General features: G+C 42.9%; 1 protein-coding gene across 1 annotated transcript; it reads right to left on the bottom strand.

Annotated features, from left to right (window-relative positions):
• Nucleotides 1-965: 965 nt before the first annotated feature.
• lrrc24 (leucine rich repeat containing 24) lies at nucleotides 966-7,043 on the bottom strand. Its single transcript, XM_039602723.1, has 4 exons — nucleotides 6,689-7,043; nucleotides 4,477-4,755; nucleotides 4,014-4,182; nucleotides 966-2,937 (listed from the first exon to the last, which is right to left on the bottom strand). The coding sequence occupies exons 1-4, from the start codon at nucleotides 6,848-6,850 to the stop codon at nucleotides 1,691-1,693; spliced, it is 1,857 nt and encodes a 618-aa protein (XP_039458657.1). The 5' UTR covers nucleotides 6,851-7,043; the 3' UTR covers nucleotides 966-1,690.
• Between the last annotated feature and the right edge of the window lie 15,739 nt (nucleotides 7,044-22,782).

Genomic DNA, 22,782 nt, shown 5'->3' with positions numbered 1-22,782 from the left:
CTGCATTTCCATGTTTTATGCACTAAAAGTTAGTAATGTTGATACCTGAAGCCTGCACCACCTTCTCTATTATCAGCCCCATACAGAGCTGCTTGTTTGTTTGTTTTTGTTCCAAAAACGGTCTTGTCTAGAAAGTTCATGAAAGCAAACAATTTTGAAGCAATTTTGCTTGTTTTATCATATAACTACATAGAAACCACCTTCAGCAAACACATACTGCAACAGAAATGTACTTCATGCACAGGATGGTTGACTTGTGCGCATAACAGTTCTGGAATATTTAAGAGAGCATTCTCAGGCTATATAAAACTTTTGTTTATTTGGCTCTGTGGCATCGTGCTGATACTTTAAGTGTTAGTGGCAGACAGTAGCAGGCTTTACATTTTTAAAACATGTCCTTTGTCTGTAATCCTTATTAAGCTGCATAGCATAACCATGACATTTAATACTCAGTAATAAACAGCTTTAAAATACCTACAGAGCAGCCAGTTTAAAAAGAATATTGACATGTTTTTGAACGAGAATCAATATAGCTCTGGGTCTCGGTGTAAAGCAGCAGAGATTATTTGGGTTTTCAACACATTTTCAGTCGCAACCATCTATCTTAGTCCACAAGTAGCTGTGAAAGGACACTTGATATCTGCAGTGTTTAGCGGCAAAGGGAAAGAATAAATGGTTTATGAACCATGAACCTCTCACAGACTGGCCTCTACACTGTGACTCAGATCAACCGTCTCTCCATAAAGCCCTTTTCACATCTCACAGAATGAAGGGAAGACCACAGAGAAAAACTACACACTTCAAATATGGACTATAGAGTCAGAAAAAGAGGGAAAAGGGAAAAACTTTCTCTTTTAAAATACATTTTATTATGTAGAAACCAAAGACAAAATGTACATTATTAACATCATAATGGTAATTACAGACTGACGTTAATGAAGCTTGAGTTCTTTCAGAGAGTCGACTTCACACATTAGAAATGCTAATATCTTGTTCTAGTGTTGCAGTCAGCAGGTATAAAACAACACAACATGTTAACATCAAGAAAAACAATGCTATGATACAAACATAAAAAAGACTAGATTCTGCATTCAGAATGAACCTCTATAAACAAATCCACCTACCCACACCCACTCGCACATGTGGGTAATGTTAATGTAGTTTCAGTAAGAGGATTGCTTTAGGCCTAATTCTAATGGGATGTGTAGCAGGATTCACAAAACAACTGTACTTCACTCTGAGAATTAACTTTGTAATATATTACACAAAACATAGACGAAACACGAAAAGTAAAGCGTAACGAACGAAATTAGAATAAAGCAGACACTGTGTGCTGCACCGTTTCAGCCTCTTTTCAGTGTAACTAAACATTTCTGACGAGGTTAGCCACTTAGAGTTATCCTTAAAGGGTTGATTTTGAGACAGAAAGCTGTGGTTCATGTGTTATTTCCCCTTCAATCATCAGTCTTCTTAACCCATCACGAGTGTCATACAATCAATCAAGAAGCTCTCTCAGAGGCCACTTGTGAACCAGGTTCCCCCAGAAATTACTAACTGACAATCTCCCCTCTTTAAAAGGCCAGATAATAATCTGATGCTTCAAATCATTGCACCAAGGTGATTTCCATTATTGTCTTTAATTAAAAGTCCATCAACATATTGTTTCATGCCAGAGCATAATAATGACTCCTTAACAATGGATCTCATAGGCAACCTGTGATCCGAACAGGAGACTCTGACTGAGGAAGAGCTCTTCTGGGTCTGTTGTTAGGGGCCCCTCTCCCCCATCCGCTGGGTTTCTGCGAAGCCCCAATCCCCCCGATCGCGTCAGAGTCTGAACCATTTCGTGATCGAGGAGAGCCTCCTTCATGCCCTTCTGTTGGACAAACCCACTCATCATGGGACATGCAGACGAAGTGGAACCCAGGACCGGCTTGGCTCGGTTGAGTACGTACATCTCGTGGCCATGGTCATCGCGGTACTCCTCCAGCTGCGCAAAGGTGGTGGGTCCATCAGAGTAGTCGTTCACATAGAGGATGCTCTCTTCCTTGCTCGTGCAATAGGAGCCAGTGTCGTCTTTCTGATACTGCTGGTGACGAGTGTAGATCATAATCAAGAGGAGAACAGCAGTGAGTGCCAGCAAGGAGATGCCAACAGCAATAGCAGTCTGTGTGGCAGGGCCCAGGGCATTAAAGTCCATGCTGTCTTGCTCATACAGAGGCTCCTGGCTAACATCCACAACCTCAGGCTGGTAAAAGGAGTTGGACGAAGATGAAACATAGGAGTGAGTGTTCAAACGAGGCCAAAACTGAGATGAATAGGAGGAAGAAGACATGTTGACTGCTAGGTGGAAAGTAACCCTAGCCACACCACCAGGGTTCCAGGCCTCGCATTCGTAGCGCCCAGCATGTGCTACAGTCACATTGCTGAGAAACAGCATGCCGCTGCCCATGTCTGGATCAAAGCTGTCCCTCTCACCACCTTCCTCAGTTCCACGTACAGGCCCGTGGATTGCTCCAACACCTCCCACCTTGATCCCTCCACTGCTAGGTAAGGCTGTCACCACTCCACCAGCCCCAGGCCTAAACAGCTCCCCATTGGGTCCCAGCTCTTGAACCAGACCTCGAGGTGACAACTGTGGTTTACCATGGGAGGCTTTTTTCCAAGTCACTTGAGGCTGAGGGTATCCCGAGGCCTGGCAGGAGACTCGAAGACTCTCTCCTAGGCGAACGGTCAGGTGGCTTGGCTCGAGCTGCACTACTGGAGGGATGCAGACCAGACTGTTTGGAGGTACCTCCACCAGGCTGAGGTGGGAGAGGCGAGGAGGTTCGGAGCACATTAGCCGACGCTGCTCTGCAGAACTCAAGAGACGCTGTCCGTCTTCGCTTATCCAGGTTCTCAGCCAGCCAAGAGCGCAATCACAACGCCATGGGTTCTCTATAGGGGAATGAAAGAAAGCAGTTAAGGAAACAGACATAAACGGAACGCAGTTTTCAAGGTAAAAATGAACCTAGCATAAATCTGATAGCATGGTGGAAAGTAACCCTGGCAACCTGCATGATCCAATGAAGTGGATTTGTTAAATATATTTTTTTGTTCATGTAATATCAACTTTCTAATTCAATTTAATTAATCTATCCATCAATTCTCTTCTGCTTATCCAATCAGGGTCAAGGGTGGCTGGAACCTATCCCAGCTGCTATAGAGCGAGAGGCGGGGTACACCCTGGACGGGTTGCCAGTCTGTCGCAGGGCTACCACAGAGAGACAGATAACCATTTGCACTCACATTTACACCTATGGGCAATTTAGATTTACCAAGATTTCAAACCCAGGACACAAGAAACTTCCAGCAGAACCAGGCTCTGCCATGACCAGTTGGGGATAATGGGAGTGAGACAGGTCAAAAAACACACTGTGGTGCTGTGGAGTTCTTTTGAGCCCACTGCAAGTCCATGGGCCTTAGTAATCAAGACTAAATCATTATTCATGTTTATAGTCACAGAGACATCATTGAGCTGTTTAAATAGTAACAAAAACAGACTGTGTACATTTTTTACACTCTTTAGGACATATAGACAGTGACAAAAAGTTCAATCTTTGAATCCATTAACGCCGCTGCCATTAAATGTAACGAGTATGAAGTTGGGATTGTTGCTTTCTTGGAAGTTACAGTAAGGGTCAGTCCGACTTTAGAAAAGTGTGGGAGGAAGGGTTACCAGATTTTATCTGAGTAAACAGGCTCCTCCACATGAGGTACCATTAATTAGCTGTTTCTTTAATTTAGTTGGCTTTTTCCTCTAGTTTTCATTCTCGGAAGTCTGCCTGCTGTGACCCGCTGTTATAATTTCATTGGTTGAGTGTGAATTTCAGCGGTTGGAAGTACATTATTGCAGAGGTGTGTCAGAACTGTGGAAATAGAGGAGTTATTCAAGGCACCTTGAATTAAAATCAGTGTTGGATGATTCTATCATATTATAGTAACACTTAATATAATCTAGGAATTCTACCTACCTGTAACACGGAGCACCTGCAGACTGACAAGCGGTTTGAGTGATGAGGCTCCCAGGGTGCGGAGGTGATTCCTGCTGAGGTCCAGCAAGGCCAGAGACGACAATCCAGACAAGGCTTGCTCAGCTAGCAGCTCAATGCTGTTTTCTTGCAAGTGGAGTTCCTGCAGACGCTGCAGACAGCAAAAATGACACAAAGCAGGGGAAGCAGAGGTAAGTATAAAATGTGCAAGTTCATAAGGGATAGAATTATCCAGTGTAGTGACAGGAGGGTGTCTCAGCTCCACCTGAGTCAGTCTGTACTGTATTACCACATGCTAGGGATTAAGGAGACATCAGTCACGAATAAGACTTAGATTTGAAGACATCATTCTGTAAAAACATTCTATATTTGTTTCCTAGAACACCTATTTCAAAGTTTGCATTAACTATTTCCAACTAATACATTTGGGCTGACACAGCCTAACCTGTAGTCCTCTGAAGGTGTGGTCCTGGACTCGAGTGATCTGGTTGCCGGCGAGATACAGGATCCTTAGGTGCTCCAGACCCCGAAACATATCGGAAGTAACCAGGTGGATGAGGTTGCCATTAAGGGCCAGCTCCAGCAGCTGCCCCTGCCCGAGAAAAGCCCCGGGCTCTAGGGCTGAGATGCTGTTGTTCTGCAGGTATAGATAATGGAGGCTGCCAAGGCGAGTCAGGTCCTGAAGACGGATCTGCACTATCGCATTGTCCTGGAGGAAAATGGTCTTTATGGACGACAGGGTAAATGAAATTAGCAGAGTGATCACACATTGATTACATTAGGGAAACAGAAGATAGGATGTGAGGTTTCATCTGAGGTTTGTTTTGTACAAGAAAATGAGTGTGGCTTATAGCTGTGCTGCACTCAGCGGGTAGAAATTAACCACACGATGGATTAAATCAGAAACAGACCCACCTTGAAACTCTGTCTCACTGGGCTGTGCATGTTAAATGTAGTCATGTGTGGTGTTCCATGAACCACAGAATGAACTAGTTCACAGTTATGATAATCCTACTAAAAATGGTAAATGGCCTGTATTTATATAGCGCTTTCTAGTCCCTAAGGACCCCAAAGCGCTTTACATATCCAGTCATTCACCCATTCACACACTGGTGATAGCAAGCTACGTTGTAGCCACAGCCACCCTGGGGCGCACTGACAGAGGTGAGGCTGCCGGACACTGGCGCCACCGGGCCCTCTGACCACCACCAGTAGGCAACGGGTGAAGTGTCTTGCCCAAGGACACAACGACCGAGACTGTCCGAGCCGGGGCTCGAACCGGTAACCTTCCGATTACAAGGCGAACTACTAATTCTAATGATGTCTGTATGCTCTAAACCTATCATCGGTAATCATTGTTCATCTGATCTTTCTCAAATCTGGCATATGTGTTGCTGAGAATCCAAATAACATCCAAAGTATGTAAGCTTCAGATAGGTTTGGTTGAGTGGTTCTCATATCAGCTCACTTGTCTGCGATCCTACTTTCCCAAAAGGATCAATCACTAATTTCAAGTCATAATGAATACAACATGATTTTAATTGAGTAAAATGTGTTGACTTAACAAACTGGGACTTTGACCCTGAGAGATCTGCACTCCACAGTGAGGCTGGAACAGCGACAGCCGGAGGGACAGCCCAGGGATGACTGAGGGTATGTTTTACTATGTGACTGAAAGGTTTCTAGCCTCTGTTTCTGAACCAGATCTGCCCCTTTGCCCTTCACGTTCGGTTTCAAAACACCAGGTGAAGACATAGACATTCAAAATCAGGCTTCATATTGAGCCTCCACTAACCAGTGAGTGACAGTGTCACAGTGGCTAGGTCCATCTTTTATTTACATCTTTTAGCTGTAGCCAACAATCTGCCTGTTCTGCAGAGCCCCATTTTGAACCGGCACAGTCACACCCACGCACATTCTGCGAGTGCAACCTCCTTGTTGTCAATATATGATTACCTGTATGTGATGTGTTTAGGGGGCGTCTGTAAATTGAGAAGGACATGGGTTATATTCTGCCTGAATGAGCACTGTGGTAGTAATGGTAGTTGGTTGTGTTTCACGTGTCTTAGTCAGAAATCACAGGTCTTTTCAGTCAGCATATCCCCAAAAAAGAACATTAGACTGAGTTTTTTTTATGAGATGTGCTTTCTGCGTTGGATCTGGCATGCATGATTTTACAGCTTGATTGGTAATATGCATTCATCTGTGACGCTTCCTTGGAGGAAAACATGGAGGCCACGAGGTAAAGTGTGATGGACGAGATAGACCTGCTGATTGAGGTTAATGGAACAATTTATGCGGGGCATGCTTTACATTAATATTCATGAGCTGCAGTGATGTTGGGGGGGCGGTTGAACCCAGGAGGAAAAAAAAACACGGCATAATGTTAAACATCTTCTCAACAGATGATCAGAGCGCGTGCGAGAGTTGCGCTCTGAGCAAGAATGAATAATTACACAGCCAACAGCGCAGCCCCTCCCTCAGGCTTACATCAAAGAGGGTCATGGTGAATTGATTAACCGCAATCATTTCAGGGTAATAAGAATGGATCAGAGAGGAAGTCAACTGAAAACCTCTGGTGTGCATGTGTGTGTGTTTGGATGGGGCGGGGGCACGGGCAACTAGTGCCCTAACATACAGTCGATCGTCCAACTGACCTCGGTGACAGACGGGATGCCCTGTGGGATTTCTTTGACCCCGAGAGATCCGCACTCCACCGTGAGGCTGTAGCAGCGACAGCCGGAGGGACAGCCCAGGGACGGCTGAGGGATGAGGACTAGGATGATCAGGATTAGCCTGGAGAACCACAAGAGGCCCATGACGGCTTTACAGTAGGTCTTCAGAGGCAGAACCTGAAAAGAGAAGATGGGAAAAAAGGGGAAAACATTTCTCTCTTCTTGGTTAATGCACTTTATTCTCAAAGCGGAGACTGACAGCAGCTCCAGATGTGCTGTTAAAGCATATAACTGTGAAATGGCAAGGGAGGATTGACAAAAAAGCAAGCAAAAACAAGCATATCTCTTCATCCCCGGCTATTATCCATTCAACTGTGTCTATTCTGTGGGACTGCAGCAGCTTCTATTATGGGCTTCAATTAATTAAAGATGTGATAAAAGATGTTCAGGTTGCCTCAAGGACCTCTCTCTTGTCTGCTTAATGCATGCACAAACACACTCTCCCTCATTTTCGGTCTCTTTCTTTGTCTTACAATCACACACACACACAAATGTGTAGCAAAGAGTCACGGTCTCTGTTTTGAACTCTGTAATCTCAGAAAGCACATTTACCTCCTCAAAGCAACTCTCCAGTGGTAACCAGCTCTAATCATCTGATCAAAACCATCAGCATCGGCCGCTCGCTGCACCTTACAGCAACGTCTTGCTTTGATATAAACCCATCGCAGAGCAACTCATCCATGCACTTCTTTTTTTCCATCCGTTTTCTTTTCTTTTCTTTTCTTTTCTGTTTTTTTTTTTTTTTTGCATCTATACGGTCCAGAAGGCATTTATTGTTCTGCTTGGTTGTTCACATGAAAACTCAATGCTGGCCAACACTATCCAGCTTGGCAATGTTCAAAATAGTTCATCTGCAGCAGATCACATGAGGATACCGGAGGGCTGGAGATATAATATGCACTGAAATGTCACACTGAGCCTGTCATTCTGTCCCCGTGACAGCAGGTTGATTTACCGCGCTTTACTGTGCCACCTGCCTCGTCCTGGAGCAGCTTCTTCCAGCAGAGAAGCAGACGTCTCATTGATCCAATCTAAAGTTTCACATTGTTAGAAAACATTCGCTCGTACCCCGGACCCCGTTAAGCTTGTCTGACTTGTGAAAAATCCTAGTTTACTTAAAGAGTCTCCCGGACAGATAATTGATAGCATTTGCATCTTGCTCGGAACGATCTGAAGATCGTTTAGTTTATTAATCATCAGAATGCACACAGCTCTCATTAAAGCTAAATGATGAAAGGGTCCTGTGCCTGAAATAAACTGTGACTGATAAATATTTCATTTGCCGGGTGTTTGAACTCTTCTCTTGGACCGATATCAAGCCTGTCCACCCCGTATGCAGCGTTATAATCCAGACCAGTAAATAAATGCCTAAGCGTAAAAGTACTGGGATCACTGTTTCAGTGGCTGAGAAGTAATTCTCAGTGCGGTCACGCTGCAGTATTAAGCAAATATGAAATAAAACTGGATTTTATTTTTTTTTTAACATTGTGTGTTTCATTTAGAGCGCATTTGCAAGGGTAGCCAGCTTGATTAATACAATGTGACCTACATAAGCTTTTCAATCGTCTCCTCTCACCAAAAAGACACTTATTAACAAAAGCATGCCATTTCCTCTCTGGAGCTCGCCAAACAAGCATGCAGAGAAATTAGGTATTTCTATTGTTGGGAAGAGAAAGCACAAAAATTGAATTCTGAATTAGGCCTTGGTCTGTCATTGAGCCTTTGTTACTTCTCACAGTGAGATGACTTCTAAATAGCTTTGACTTAACTTGAAAAGTGTCAGAAGGGGAACCGGAGAGGAAGACGCCTGCCCTCGGCTAAGAATACACTCAGAACAGGGTGCACAGTCTGATATTTGCTGTTAGAACATGAGCCCAACATCAATGCAAACGACGCACTGCCAGAAAACAGCTCGTGCATTTCTCTCCTTGCTTCCAGGGCTGCTCAGTTTTTTTTTTTAAACCGCACGTATACAGAGTCTGGATGGCCCAGTGAGACCCACACACAAAGGGTACCCATGGAGTCATCAGGTTCTGCAAACTGAAAGGACTCAATGACAAAAATAACACAACGGGCGGGGGCAGGCTTCTTTAAATAATGCTGCTGACACTTGTTTTGCAGTACAGTGTATACTCCACTTTTTCTAGATTCAGCAGAGACTCGCCGTGCTTGACTCTTATCTTTTGTTTTGCTGATGTGGGATTTTGGTGGTAAGAGGTCAATTTGTTCATTTCTGTCTCGGTAATCCCTCGCGGAACACGCGGTAATCTGCACAATCAGATGCTTGTTAGCTAAGCCTCTCTCTGTGCTGTCCACGTTTTCGTGGAGGGAGGCGTTTTGTTCGGCATTAAAAAAAACGAGGTCAGCAATATATCTTTATTGACCACGTGGGAAAGTGTACATAAGATGATTAAGGCTTGTTGGTTTGTAGAGCGAGCCGAGCGTCAGGGAGAGAGCGGCCGCAGAGACCTGCCAGGGCAGATGTCAGTCAACAAATGCCAAAGGAAATCTAATAAACCTGGCATCACACAAAGCCCTGCTCAGCATTCACCAGCAGCATCCGGACCCTAACGTGTGCCCACGCACATCTCTGCAAACATTATTTTGCTCTGGACTTGTTTATTTGGGCATTTCTGAATTACAAATGTCTCTTTTGCTCTTGACACAGTGATCTGTTTCTGCAAACAAAATCATCATCCACTGGTGAATAGTTACATTCTGGCTGACCAAACACAGCACTGACAGCTCGCTGCGCAGCGCTCTTAGGATTTTCTCTTGTTTTTGCCAAGAAGGGTAGGTGTTGATATGTCAGAGGTGCAGCAGACTAGCCAGAGTGCTGGAGGCGGGAATCAAAGTTCACATCCCCGCGCTGCCATCGGTGCAGGTCGGCCTCATCCGTTGTTATGGTAACTCTCGCGATCAGGGAAGGTTCTGCTCGCAGGGCCTGAAGGCCAGCCACAGTTCCTGTGAGCTGCTGTTAGGCAAACAACTCTGCAGAAATAGAAGCTGTCATTTCCAGGGGAAAATTGCTCACAGGCACTTGAGCTATGTGATGACCCAGAGCTAAATCGTAAATTCTCTTTCTCGCTCTCTTTTTTTTGGGTCTGAATCTCTTTCTCTTTTTCCAGCTTCAACTTTTCCTCCCCTCTTTCTCTCCTTGCTTCTATCGCAGTTTCCTTGAAAAGCTGCCATCATTTTCCCTTTCCATAGTCTCTGACCTCTCTCTTTTCTCACCGCCCGTCCTTCAGCTCTGACTGACAGGTGCTAAATCATTTGTCTCCGAGCATCCTTTTGTCCACAAATAAACTGAGGGCCAAGGCTCCGGCAGTGCACTGTGGCACTAACCCAAGAGTAACACACTGACTTTGAGAGATAGTCTTGTTGGCGCACACCAAAATGCACACACACACACACAGGAGCGCTCATGAACATGCAAAGCACGCCTACAATACAACACTCATACACAAGCACCAGCCACCAACGTTCAGGGACACACACTCTTGACTGGCAGATGCACACACACATAGAGGAAGACGCTCATATGCTTATGCGCTCGCACATCCTGTCTACAACCAGCAGCAGCTATCATCATTCACAGACACAGACAAGTCAAACACTCACATATTTTTGTGTCAGCGGTAAAGGAAGCTCTGCTCAGTTAATAAGTCTGCATTGATTTCTTTATTTTTCCACTATTACTCTGTCCAGTTGGGCTCTGCAACCATTGATTTTCACCGTGAAAGCAGTGGGGAGGGGAGCTGGCATTTGTGAATGTCTGTGTTGAGGAGAAACAGAGTAAATGACTGCATGTTGCTTATTGCTGGGTTACTTGTGTGTGTGTGTGTGTTTGTGTGTCTGTCTGTGTGTGTCTAGCTCACTGTCAGGTTGCCTCGAGCCAAATCACCCTCTGAGCAGCAGCAGCACTCCGCCACTGCTCCCAGAGGAGCATTTACTCTAAAACCTTCACTCCCTCTCCGCGTACTAAGACAAACTCGATAAATCTTTGCTTTTTAAGAGTTCACATGATAAACTGCTGTGACACGTCTGTCTGTGACGTGGAGGCTGTTGTTGCTAATGTAAGCTGGCAAGCAGAAAGACTCTGAAGGTATTGACATAAACTGCACGGAGCCTCGAATAAACCCACAAACTCTGATTTTGTTTTGAGGTTCATGCGACGCTTTATACAGGCTGCTGCTCCGGCTAAAACTGCAACCACGAGCGGAGCAATTTAGAAATATCAGCGTACGGTGTCTCCCGCAGGCTCAACAAGTCTGTGTGCTGGAATCCTTGCAAGTGAGTTTGATTTGCGACTGATAATTGAGAACTAAAAGCACAGCGGCGACTGCGGCGCTGCATAATCAATATTCCATTTTCTACATAAGATTTATTTTTATGCCCTCGTGGTCCGGGAAGGGTGGCTGAAACATCACGTCATGATTGCTCACAGCTCAGGAGAAGATTTTCAACCCGTTTTAGCCTTGCAACTTGTTTTCTGTTGCTCCATGCCTTCTTTTTTGTTTTTTTCTACCCCAAATCTGGTTAGTATGATGAAATACAAGCAACACTGCAAAAGCAGTGTGTCAGAAAATGTCTGACATAAAAATAAGGCTGCTTCTATATCACATGTATATCTTATTATATATGAATAGAGCAAACTAATGTGGCCAAAAATGTAACAAGTTTAAATTCATAGTTTTTTAAAATGCATTTTAAACCTTTTTTCTAGGACGTGCTTTTGCTTCTGTTTTGCTATTTTTGACAATTAAATTGTACTCAGACAACAGGTGTCGAGTGTGACCCTAACTGACAAAGTACACACAGTGAACAATTCACAAGAAACCAGATAAAGTAATAAATCAGCCATTGTATTTGCACCGGCATGAAGGTGCCATACACAGTCCAGTAAACACTGTATACTGGCCATGGATGGATATCCAGATGGATTTAATGCAAAGCAAAAGCATTTCATTTTCACTAACCAAGAACCTTTTATAAAAGAATATAGAGCATGAAACTGCTGCCCACTTACTAACAGACTACATGATTATAATAAGAGGCAAAGACACACATACATCAGTCTGGGAACCTCACTAACTAGCCTCTGGGAGGAGGGGCCAAATTTCCAGATCTTCTGCTTTAGCCAGGATATCAGTATATCCAGGTCTATGCTTGCTATTTGATGGATTGGTGATGGATTACCTGCTCAAACATGATTGGTTAAATCAGACTCAGACTACAAATACAATGCAGACAGTTTCAGTTAGCAAATATTTGGCCCATTGTTTTCAGTTTCTTCAGATTCATGTGGAGACGCTTGTAGTGCTGCACAAACAGTAAACATCATGTTTAAATCTCTTACACATTTTCTAACAAGCTCCAAAATTACAGCACTTTGTAATAACCAACATTATATGTGTGTGTAAGCAGATGAACGTTATCTGGACGGCCTTAATACTTGTTTTTTAAAAAATCAGGTGGGCTGTCAGTGACAAAAATCACCACACTGTTAACCTGAACGCCATGTTTCGTCTTCTTTTTTCACTAACAGCTGAGCTTTGTTTTCACTTTGAGTTGACTACCTTTTAGGCTAGGAGTCGGCACCTGCTTTGGTTTAAGCTACAATGATTAGACAAGTGCAGCAACTGCATCACAGCCGCCTTTATCATTTGTGGCACAGATTCAACATTCCCCAGAGATTTTGGTCCACATTGATGTGATAGCATCACACAGTTGCTGCAGATTTGTCAGCTGCATATCCATTATGCAAATCTCTTCTTCCACCACATCTGGGGATTGTAGAGACCATCTGACCTCATTGTCATGTTCAAGAAACCATTCGGTATAAGATCATCTGAGCTTTATGGCACAATGTGTTATTCTGCTGGAAGCAGCCATCAGGAGATGGGTACACTGTGGTCAATACTCGGGTAGGTTACGGTGTTTAAATAATGTTCAAAGTGTGCCAAGAAAATATGCTCAACAGTATTACAGCAGCAGCCTGAATCATTAACATAAGGAGGATCGATCCATGCTTTCACTTTGTTTATGCCCAGTTCTGACCCTACCATCTGGATGAGAAACAGACTCATCAGATCTAGCAACATTTTTCCAATCTTCTGTTGTTTACTTTCAGTGGCTCCATGCGAATAGTAGCCTCAGTTTCCTGTTGTCAGCTCACAGGAGTGGCACCTGGAGTGATCCTCTACTGCTCTAGCCCATCTGCTTCAAGTTGTGGCTTCAGACATGCTCTTCTGCCACCTTAGTTGTTACAGGTGGTTATTTGAGTCGCTGTTGCCTTCCTGTCCGCTCCAAGCAGTCTGGCCATTCTCCTCTGACCTCCGGTATCAACAAGACATTTTGGTCCAGCAAATTGCTACTCACTGGATATTTTCTCTTTGTTCGACCATTCTGTGTAAACCCCAGAGATGGTTGTGCAGGAAAATCCCAGCAGTTTCTAAAATACTCAGACCAGCCCCCGTGGCTTTCACAACACAACTATAATGGTCACTTAAATCACCCCTCTTCCCCACTCTGATGCTTGGCTTGAACTTCAGCAGATCGTCTTGATCATGTCTGCATGCCTAAATGTGCTGAGCGGCCGAAACTGAGTGGGTACTTTGAGCGAGCTGTTTCTTGTATCCAGTCTTTATGATAAGCCAAACTAACTTTGGCTCTAACTTGATCTTTACAGCTGCGAGCATGGTGTCAGTCTTCCTGCCTGAAGAAATTATAGTTAAGTGCAAATTTTGAGAGAACAATAAACATAAATGAGCCAATTGTGTGTTTGCGTATGCATGACTCAATTACTCACTTAGAGAACATGCTGGCAGTAGGCTGTGTCACCTTTTCGAACACAACGTCACACATACGCATGTGCTCTCTCACAACTTTTTCCTTTTTCACAGACATTTTCCTCCAGCCTCTCTGTGTCGCACACTGTCCATTCTAATTGTCAACGTTGGTGGATGCGATCAGTCACAGCCGTTTCTCTCACAGTAGCCTCATCTGACAGGCTGCTGAATTTGCCCCAGATTAAAATAAGCAGTTTGACTGATTGATTTATTTTGATATTTATATACATTTTGGTCCGTTTTCATCAGTCGGGCTTTAAACCTCTTGTTTTCCTGCTGCGCCCGGTACTACATGTCACACTGACAAACACCACTCACGTTTGAAGGTTTAAGGATGAATGAGATCAGACAAGTTTGAAGGCGAATGCTGGGAAGACAGATCATCCTGTATTGCAAAGCAGACCAATCCCTTCCATTTTTATATTTCCCTGGATTCGACAGAAGCATTAACTTGAATGGATTTTCTTTTTCTATGCGACTGTTTTCTTTTAAGCGGCTGCATTACTGCCCCCCCTCCTGTTGTTCTGGATGGGCGAATCTGAATTGTAAATATTGTTTATAGCAGTCGAGTTGAAAGTGCAGGTATTACTCAAGCAGCAGTGAAACTGTGTGTGAAAGCGTATGTGTCCAGAAATGAAATGAAATGCTCCGATAATGATTGCTTATCGTCCGTCTATATTGCACTTCTGTAATACTTGGGTGTGCAGTGGTTGTCTGTGCTAGGAGCCACTGAATCCTCATAAATTATGTTTCTTTGTTGCCATGGAAGTGACAGCATCTGCTGACTCCAAGTAATGGATGTCAGGCGTGTGTCAAATTGCACTCTGACACCTAGCCTATACTGTGGTTATCTGTACAGTCTGGCATACAGGCAGGAATTAATGAAACTTTAACAGAATCTGCTTCTTTTTTTTTTCTCATGAATTTCTTATTTCAGCTGATCTTTGCCATCTGCCCGTATCAAGTCAGGCCAGAACTGAGGGTACTATACAATTACAGCCATGAGACATTTCAGTCATCATTGTCTGGCAGACAGTAGCCAATGAAAAATTAAACATCTCTGCAGCCGTAAGAAGTCAACTTGTCCGTACGGATATGTCCACGGAAGACAGATTCCCCACCCTCGGAGTTAAACAAACGAGGTCCTATCTAGGGGGGTTGCTGTTTGGCTCCACACCGCTTCATGTGCAGAATAGCAATTAAGCAGAGGCAAGCACATTACAACTCTTGACATTAGGGAAGAGAGACGTCTAAAATTCCGAATAAGAAAGCAGGGTGGTCTTCCTGTAGGGCTACGCTACTGCATGCTAATCATATATTACTCTTGGTCCCTCACTTTAAAATATCTCCAACAGCAGCAACAGCTCGTCAGATAATCTGGATATGCTGCGGCTCTGTCTGCAGTGACATTAGTGTAAGTTGTGTGAAAGGTATTCTACAGTCTAAGAGAGCTGTTTAAGCATTGTAGTGCTGCCACATGATGACACAAAGTACAAGGTTCCAAATCACTGCAGTGACCTGATTGCTAATTAATCACGCCTGGAGTTCTGTGTCAAGACAAACAGCAAGAACCTTTGACAGCTGGTCAAACAGTGATGACCCAGTTTATCCACCAGACCCAGTGCAGTCAGATACAACCGCTCTGCAGCAGAACCCAGAATATGTGATGCTGATCATTCCTCAAGTTTTTTCATTTCTTTTCTCTTTGACAGGTGTTGATTCTGTTTCATGGCGGCTGCCTTTTGTGCTGTTGTTGAGCTGTATAGGTCATTATTTATTTATGTGCACTCACTGGCCCATTTATTAGGTACACCTACAAAGTATAATGCTGTGCAATGCAATAACCCTGTTATAGCAGTCATGTATACAAAGGTGAGTTTTGAGTGATGCTTGTGTCAATACGGAATTGCATTTGCAGTATTCTTACTCAATATGTGTGTTATATGTGTTGTATACCGGGAGGTATTTACATTTTTTGTCTGTCTCATGTACAATCATTGTAACAAAAAAGACAAACAAACAAATATCTGGCATCATGTAAGGAGAAGAGAGCAGCTGCAGCAGATTGATTTGAACTACACAAGCATACACGGCAATAAGAAGTGATTTATCATACACACAGTTAGACTTTCCATTTGAGGACTTTAAATGTTAACACGAGATTCAGGAGGAAATACTGTAGTATTAATACTACACAGAAACGAAAGGGTCTTATTGTTTCCACTTAAAAACTTCAATTAATATATTCTAGGAACGATTATATGTCACCTATAAGTTCAAGTAACACGTACTCACAGACACGGGGGAAAAAAACAAAACAACAACAACAAAAGAAACCCCCCAAAAGGAATAAAAAATATTAAAAACAGTGTTCTCCTCCAGCTTCAACTATGAGATGATAATAATAACACTTCCCAGAACAAGCCACCTCTTTTGTTTCACTCCCCTTCTGGTATCTGCGTGAGCGGGCTGCACAGTTTTCTGTTACTTCAACACAGAAAAGGAAAAAAAAAACCCAAAATCAACCAGTCTGGATTTAAATCAAACGTCAAACGGGGTCGCTAACAACCAACAGTGTGAGATACCTCATGGTCACTATCCCAGGCGCACTGTGCCACCCCCCGCCAAAAAAAGAGAAAAGAAAGCGCATTTACAACCTACCCTTTTCTTTGCGTGCACGGACTTGATCTCGGCAGCAGCGGTCGGGCGACTTGAAAGAAAAACTATAATAAGAATTTTTATAATAATGATAATAATAACAATAATTTAAAAACAAAAAGAGGAATTCCACAGCAGGGAAAAGCGCCGGAACATTGTTTCCCTCCCTCTGCCCTGCTCGCTCCTGGCTGGGCAGCGCTGAGGAGTCCACACAGGCTGAGCTGCTCCGCTGTAATTGGACGCTGCGAGCCGGAGGAAACTGCTCGCGTCTGCCAGGGCTGGACTTCAGCGCTGATGATGCTCCATTAAGACTCTTGTCTCCCTCCTCTCATATTATTATGCGGCTTTGATTCGTATTCCCCCCTTTTTCCCCTGACTTCATCGGTTGCTTTCTTCCAATAGTGACCCACTCTTCTAATTATCTCTGCTTGAACGGACTCCCTCCCCCTTCTCTCTCTCTCTCTCACTCTCTCTCTCTCTCTGTTTCTCGCTCTGTGTGCATGAGTGAGAGAGCAATAGAGATGAGATCCCTCACTCCTTTTACTCTCATTTATTCACTTTCATAACACACTAGGTGGTCTTATTGCCGCCTGCAACCTTTTGTTAGAGTTAACTTTAAGTGGCAGTTCCACAGCGGAAGGAAGGACGCTAAAGAGAAAGCGCCACGTTACTGTGAAACAACACATTAGCAGGGAGGGAAGCAGAATGGTTTCAGCACCACGGACAGCGGCCTCGTCTTTTATTGTGAAAGGTTACGGGCGTGTAAAATGTGATCATCCATGGTCTGCTGCTGAGAAAGAGAGGCTCATCATATATTTCCGGCTGTGACGACGACAGGAATGAGATTCTGAGTTGAAAAAGTCCTATTTCGATCTGGCCAAGGGCAAGAGAATCCAAGCTGAACCGCCAGCCTCTCAATATCCTGCAAAACCACACTGCTCAGTCATACTGCGGCCACAGTTCATTACTGGCTGTGTGGCAGAGGATGATTTTGAGCACAGGTTACATTCTATTTTGCAGCATTTTGCAGCCTGCTGTCTTGTACTGTGGCACAATACAAACAACTTTAAAGCTACTGACAGGTAAATAATATCAATCAGTTTGTTCTGCTCCTCTGACGGGTGACATCCACTCAACAGCAGCACCCTCTCCCAGCAGGAAAACGTCCCTGCTACGCTGCTATTAATGGCAATTTTCACGAGCAGTTATTGTATTAGAACACCAGTAACAGCCCAGGCCTCCAACTTCCCACATCCCAGTCTGATCAAGTTTGTATGAGACATGCAAGAAGAAACCAGATCCATGGAGGTCCCACTCCAAAACCCACAGGACTCAGAAGGTTAGCTGCCAACGCCCTGGTGTCAGAGGTTCTCTGTTCATATCCTGGAATGGTGGGGACCTACAAAATATTAGGTGATTTAAATATAGTCTGATCAGTAGACAGTTCTCGTGGAATTTGGCACACCTTAAACTTTTCTTCCCATTGTCTGTCCTTAAGAAAGGCCTATTGACAGCCACCCTGGATCGCCATGGAAACAACACTGGTTCATCCTTTGAGTTACTGTAGATGCCATATTTTTTATTAAACAATCATAGGTCAGTGTTAGGTGACCTAAAAAAAAATTCTTTGAAAACATGGACCAGACTAAAAAATTGGTGAAAACGCAACCAATGTCCAAAGAAAAAAACTGAAAGACATTCAGAAAGCCTACAGAAATATTTCCTTAACCCTTTCACTCATAGTGGTCACTACATTGGACAGCTATTCAAAGGCTGTTTTCTTGTATTTGTGTCAGTGTTGATGGTATACTTGCACATAAAGCACTACATTGGACACTGATGTGTCACTCCATAGCCTGCCACCCACTGGTCGTTTAATGTTACTATAGGTGTATGAAGTGTTTCACCGTAATTATTGTTATTTAACCCTGTCACGCATGAATCATGACAACCTCGATCAGGATTTTTTTCATAAGTACTTTATTCATCTTTTCATGCCTAAAGATGAATAAAAATACTTGAGAAAAAAATCCTGATCGAGGTTGTCATAATTCACGCATGAAAGGGTTAAGACCACTTTTTAAAAATAACATGAAAGTCTAGCTTCTTGGAAGGAAACTGTAATGAATTGAGGGGTGGTTCAAAACTTTTGCACAGTACAGTATATTGGACATGCTGTGTCCTAGTAAATGAGCTCCAAGCTCCTGTATCAACCATAGACTGTATATAAATGATAGACATAGCCACCGTGGAGTTCCCACTTGGCTTGGACTGCAAAGTTAGCATTTTGGAAAAGAACCATCACAATATTGGTTTTTAGGAATCAGATGTGACCATATCTAGATGAAAGGTTGACATGCATATTTACCAGATGACAAGCTTTGTTAGTGATCTGATGAATATCTGCTAATGAGTGATAACAGTCTAATCCTATACTCACCAGCTCCGAGCACCAACAGCTCTGTTCCATTCTCAGCAAACCTGATTATTTGTCTTATAACGGTATTAAAAAATACCCAACAGTACAAATACAGTCAACATGTCCAGTCTGATGAGCCAAATTCTCAGGGGTGAGGCCTAGCAGACAGCAATCAGCTACAGCGCCCTGTCGATTAAAGCAGCCACACTCTTAGATTTTATGTCTTAACAGTATCGATGATGCATGAGTTATTGAAAACAAATCACCCACTGTACAGTCGTTAGACATAAACTATCCAAAACAATTAGTTTAACTAGGCTGTAAACATGCTTTATAAGACCATTTAGTTGGCCATCTTAAAAAGAGAGTCTATGGGGACTGACTTGCTTTTGGAGCCAGCCTCAAATGAGCATTAGAAGAACTTGGCTTCATTTTTTATCCAAAGACGTTACAGCTTGATATCAACAGCACTCGATTTATTGCATTTTAAATAGGTTTAAACAGCCTACACGATTACTGAATACAGAACAAATGTTAGTGTTGATGTGCATTATACTCCTTAGATTGACAAAATACAGTCATTTAGACTCTTTAGCCTCTGACACTTTAATGTACGTATATTGTGGCTCTTGTGAGAAATTTAATTGAAATAATTACAAAGAATGAAAAAGACATAGTTTGCATGTGTCAGAGAGCACACAAACGGACATGTCTGGAGGTTAATGAAAATCACTAGTATCAGTCAAATTGTAAATTGGGTCCACTTTTATCCATAACTTTCAACTTAACGATATCCACCTCTTCTAGCTAATTTTCTCTTTCATCCATTACACTTCAACTTGAACAGATACGATATATAAAATACAGTTAAATGGTTGACTCAGTGTTTCTGTTAATTAATCTGTCTGGCGTTTGTTTTTATGCTCCCGCACCTGCAAAAGCAGGAGGTATTATGCTTTCAGGTTTTCTTTTCATTTCTGGCCATAAATAGCTTCATATGCTAATTATACAAAATGTCAAACAGGATGAAATTAATCATGTGATCACATTTTTTTTCCCAATAGGTCGATCGTCTCTTCACTGTAATATCATTATGTCATTATTCAAAGCCATAACTCAGAAACAGGGGGAGGTTGTAACTATATTTCACAAGGAGGAACCCATTGAATCGATGTTACTAAAACTGGGTGCCCTCCCTATAGCTTGAACCTGCCAGACTGATATGTGTGAGTCATCCAGTAGTTAGGATTTGCAGCATCTTTGCAGCAACAGTCACGTTTCAAGCACCGTCTACACCAGCGGCCTCAGCTTGGTGTTCTGTCAGAATCAGCTTTATTGGGCGAGGATTGAGCACATTTGATCCAGTCCTTTTCAAGTCTTCACTGTAAGTTGGGATTCTGGACAGACTTGGCTGGTGGGGGCATTCAGTGAGGTGGTAATTTTTAGTGATGTGCGGATCGATATTGAAATATCGATTCCTCTGATACCAGTTATTTATGTTCTAGAATCGATTCTCATATTAAAATATCGATATTTTAGTAATTTGGGGGTAAATTTGTAGTTTATCATTAACAGGAACACAGTGGAAAGAAACTATATTATTTGGAAGGAATTACTTTCTCTTCCGCCTTTCATAGTCATATACGAAATACGGGTGTATGAATGTGTCGCAGCCCCTTGGCGTGCGCACTCACAACAATGGCTGAGCGTAAACAGAGTTGTGTGTAGACGTATATTTCCTCCACAAACAGCCAAGACGCGGTTTGCGATACATGTGGCAAGACAGTGAGGTGTTGTGGCAACACTACTAACCTTGTCAAACGCCTCAGAGTAAATAATATCACCGAATATGACGAGCTTATGTTGAGGCGAACTGAAGAGGAGGAGAGGAGAGGGACAGGTGCTGCTAGGGTGAGACAGACGTCTCTCGCGGAGTCCTTTAGTGCTGCAGGCGGGCAGCGTGTTCAAATAGCTCACAACTTCAGGTTTTTTATTTCTATATGATAATTCTGTATTATTAAACAATAAGAACAAGTAGTCTGACGTCCTGTAGTCATTATGAAGCTATAATTTGAAATACAATAAAACATTAAGTTTTTGCACAAAGTATCGGATCAGTATTGTCAATACCGCCCTGAATTTTACTTGGTATTGGATCGGAAAGGAAATCAGTGGTATTTTACATCACTAGTAATTCTAGTTATTCCAACTGTTTAATGGTTAAAAGCTAGATAAGCCTGCTTTTAGCTGTTTTAGCTCAACTTATTACCTACTAATTTAAGCTAGCAGTTTTAGTCATGCTAACCGTTTTAGCTATTTTTGTGATTACTTTTAGGTAAACTATCTTAGACACTCCGTTGTTATTGTAATTCTCTTAGTTAGGCTTTGTACATTTTTTCTTTCCAAAATCTTTTTATATAATTTTAAGCTAGCAGTTATATAGCAGCTAGCTCACAGTTTACATCGTTCTCTTTACTTGCTAGCTAGTTTCACACTCTCAGTTACAACAGGTGGCATGCCTTTAGATGTTAGGGCACAATGTGATTGGTGTATTTTTTATTATTGTTATTTTTTTAAGTATTTATGCTGTACTGAAATGTTACCATAAAACCCACTGCCACTGCTCAAGTCCACCTGGTGTAAGCTGTAGTTTCCAAACCTGGTTGTGAATCACAGACACACAAGCATGCGCCTGTGTGTCTTTGATGTTGACTTGATCACACGCTAATCACACGGTAGTTAAATCCGTGCTGACCCATATTTAGCGTTGCTTGATTGACAGCTTGTGCGTGCGTGTTCGAGCACACATGCATACGCACACACTTAAATGTGCACTGATGCATAGCCATATGTGAAAAGGTTCCCATGCCTAAGCAGGTATATTAGCTAGTGCCTAATTGCGTGTGTTTGTGATGCTGAGCGCGCCGCAGTGTGTGTTTGGGCTTGGATTTTAATGATCTCCTCCTTCCCCCTCTGGGCCAGCATGAGCCTATTTCGACCCACATCTGGATAATTAACATCATACTCAAATGTCTGTAAGAGCACAGAGATCCTTTCACCATCTTCGCTGCTGCTCTTAACTCATCTCTTTTTTTTTTGGCTCACAGGAGAAGCAACAAATGCTAAATTACAACCCGCTAACTATTTGTATGCAGGCAAAGTCCCATACACATTTTATTTGCACATTAATTGCTCCATAAACTTCCCCAACAAGTTGTGTTTTCCAGCCATAAAAACCAAAAGCGCCTTATTAAACAGCTTAATGTGAGACAATCTGGCTTATGTCATAGTTGCCAGCATGAATCCCCAGATCTGCAGGGAAATCACTCCACTACACCCACTCACTACACTGCTCAACTGTCTAAGTGCACTTGAACTAGTCACACTTCCATTAGTGCTGCTCTCAGTCCAGCCTTAGAAGACTGAGGTTCTCTGGACTGTCTCCAGGTATGTGGGCATGTCTGTGTGTGTGTGTGGTTGAATAAAAACCCTTCATCCCTTTGCAGCTACTCCCACAGGGATTGACTGTAATTAGGAATGTTCTCTTTTCTCAACTTGCCTTGTAAATGAAAACACCTCTATATCAAAGGAGCGCGGTGGATACAACCCCGCTACAGAGGTTTTCCCACCTCTGATCTGCAATGACGTGCCTTTGTAGCTTTTCGCTTCCTCTGTAGTCGAGAAAATTCAAGTAGAAAAATGAAAAATTGTTTTTCCTTTTCCCTCACAGCATGCGGAGGAGGCTTAAATTAAGACATGCAAACTGGCACAGAGAAAGACACAAGCTCTTTGTCACTGCAAGAAAGATAATTGTGACTGAATCATTCATCTTTTTCTTACTAAAATTGACAGGTTTGAGCAATTTTCAAAATGGCTGGCAAAGATAAAGTCTGACGAATCGACTCACAGTCCGACAGGCAGATGGAGATGGAGCGATACAGACGAAACCAAATTACCAGTGGGGCAGTATAATTTCCATTTACATATTTTACGGAGCATTATAAATGAGCGCAATTTCCATATAAATGCGGGGAAGAAAATATCCAGGTGAGGAAATCGCCTTTTTGTTTGTGGTGTGGTCTACAAAG

This window comes from Oreochromis aureus, linkage group 18 (genome assembly GCF_013358895.1).
Source record: "Oreochromis aureus strain Israel breed Guangdong linkage group 18, ZZ_aureus, whole genome shotgun sequence".
In the NCBI taxonomy this organism is placed as follows: Eukaryota; Metazoa; Chordata; class Actinopteri; order Cichliformes; family Cichlidae; genus Oreochromis; species Oreochromis aureus.
Note: the sequence above shows the minus strand (reverse complement) of the source record. Positions and strands in the feature narration are given on the sequence as shown.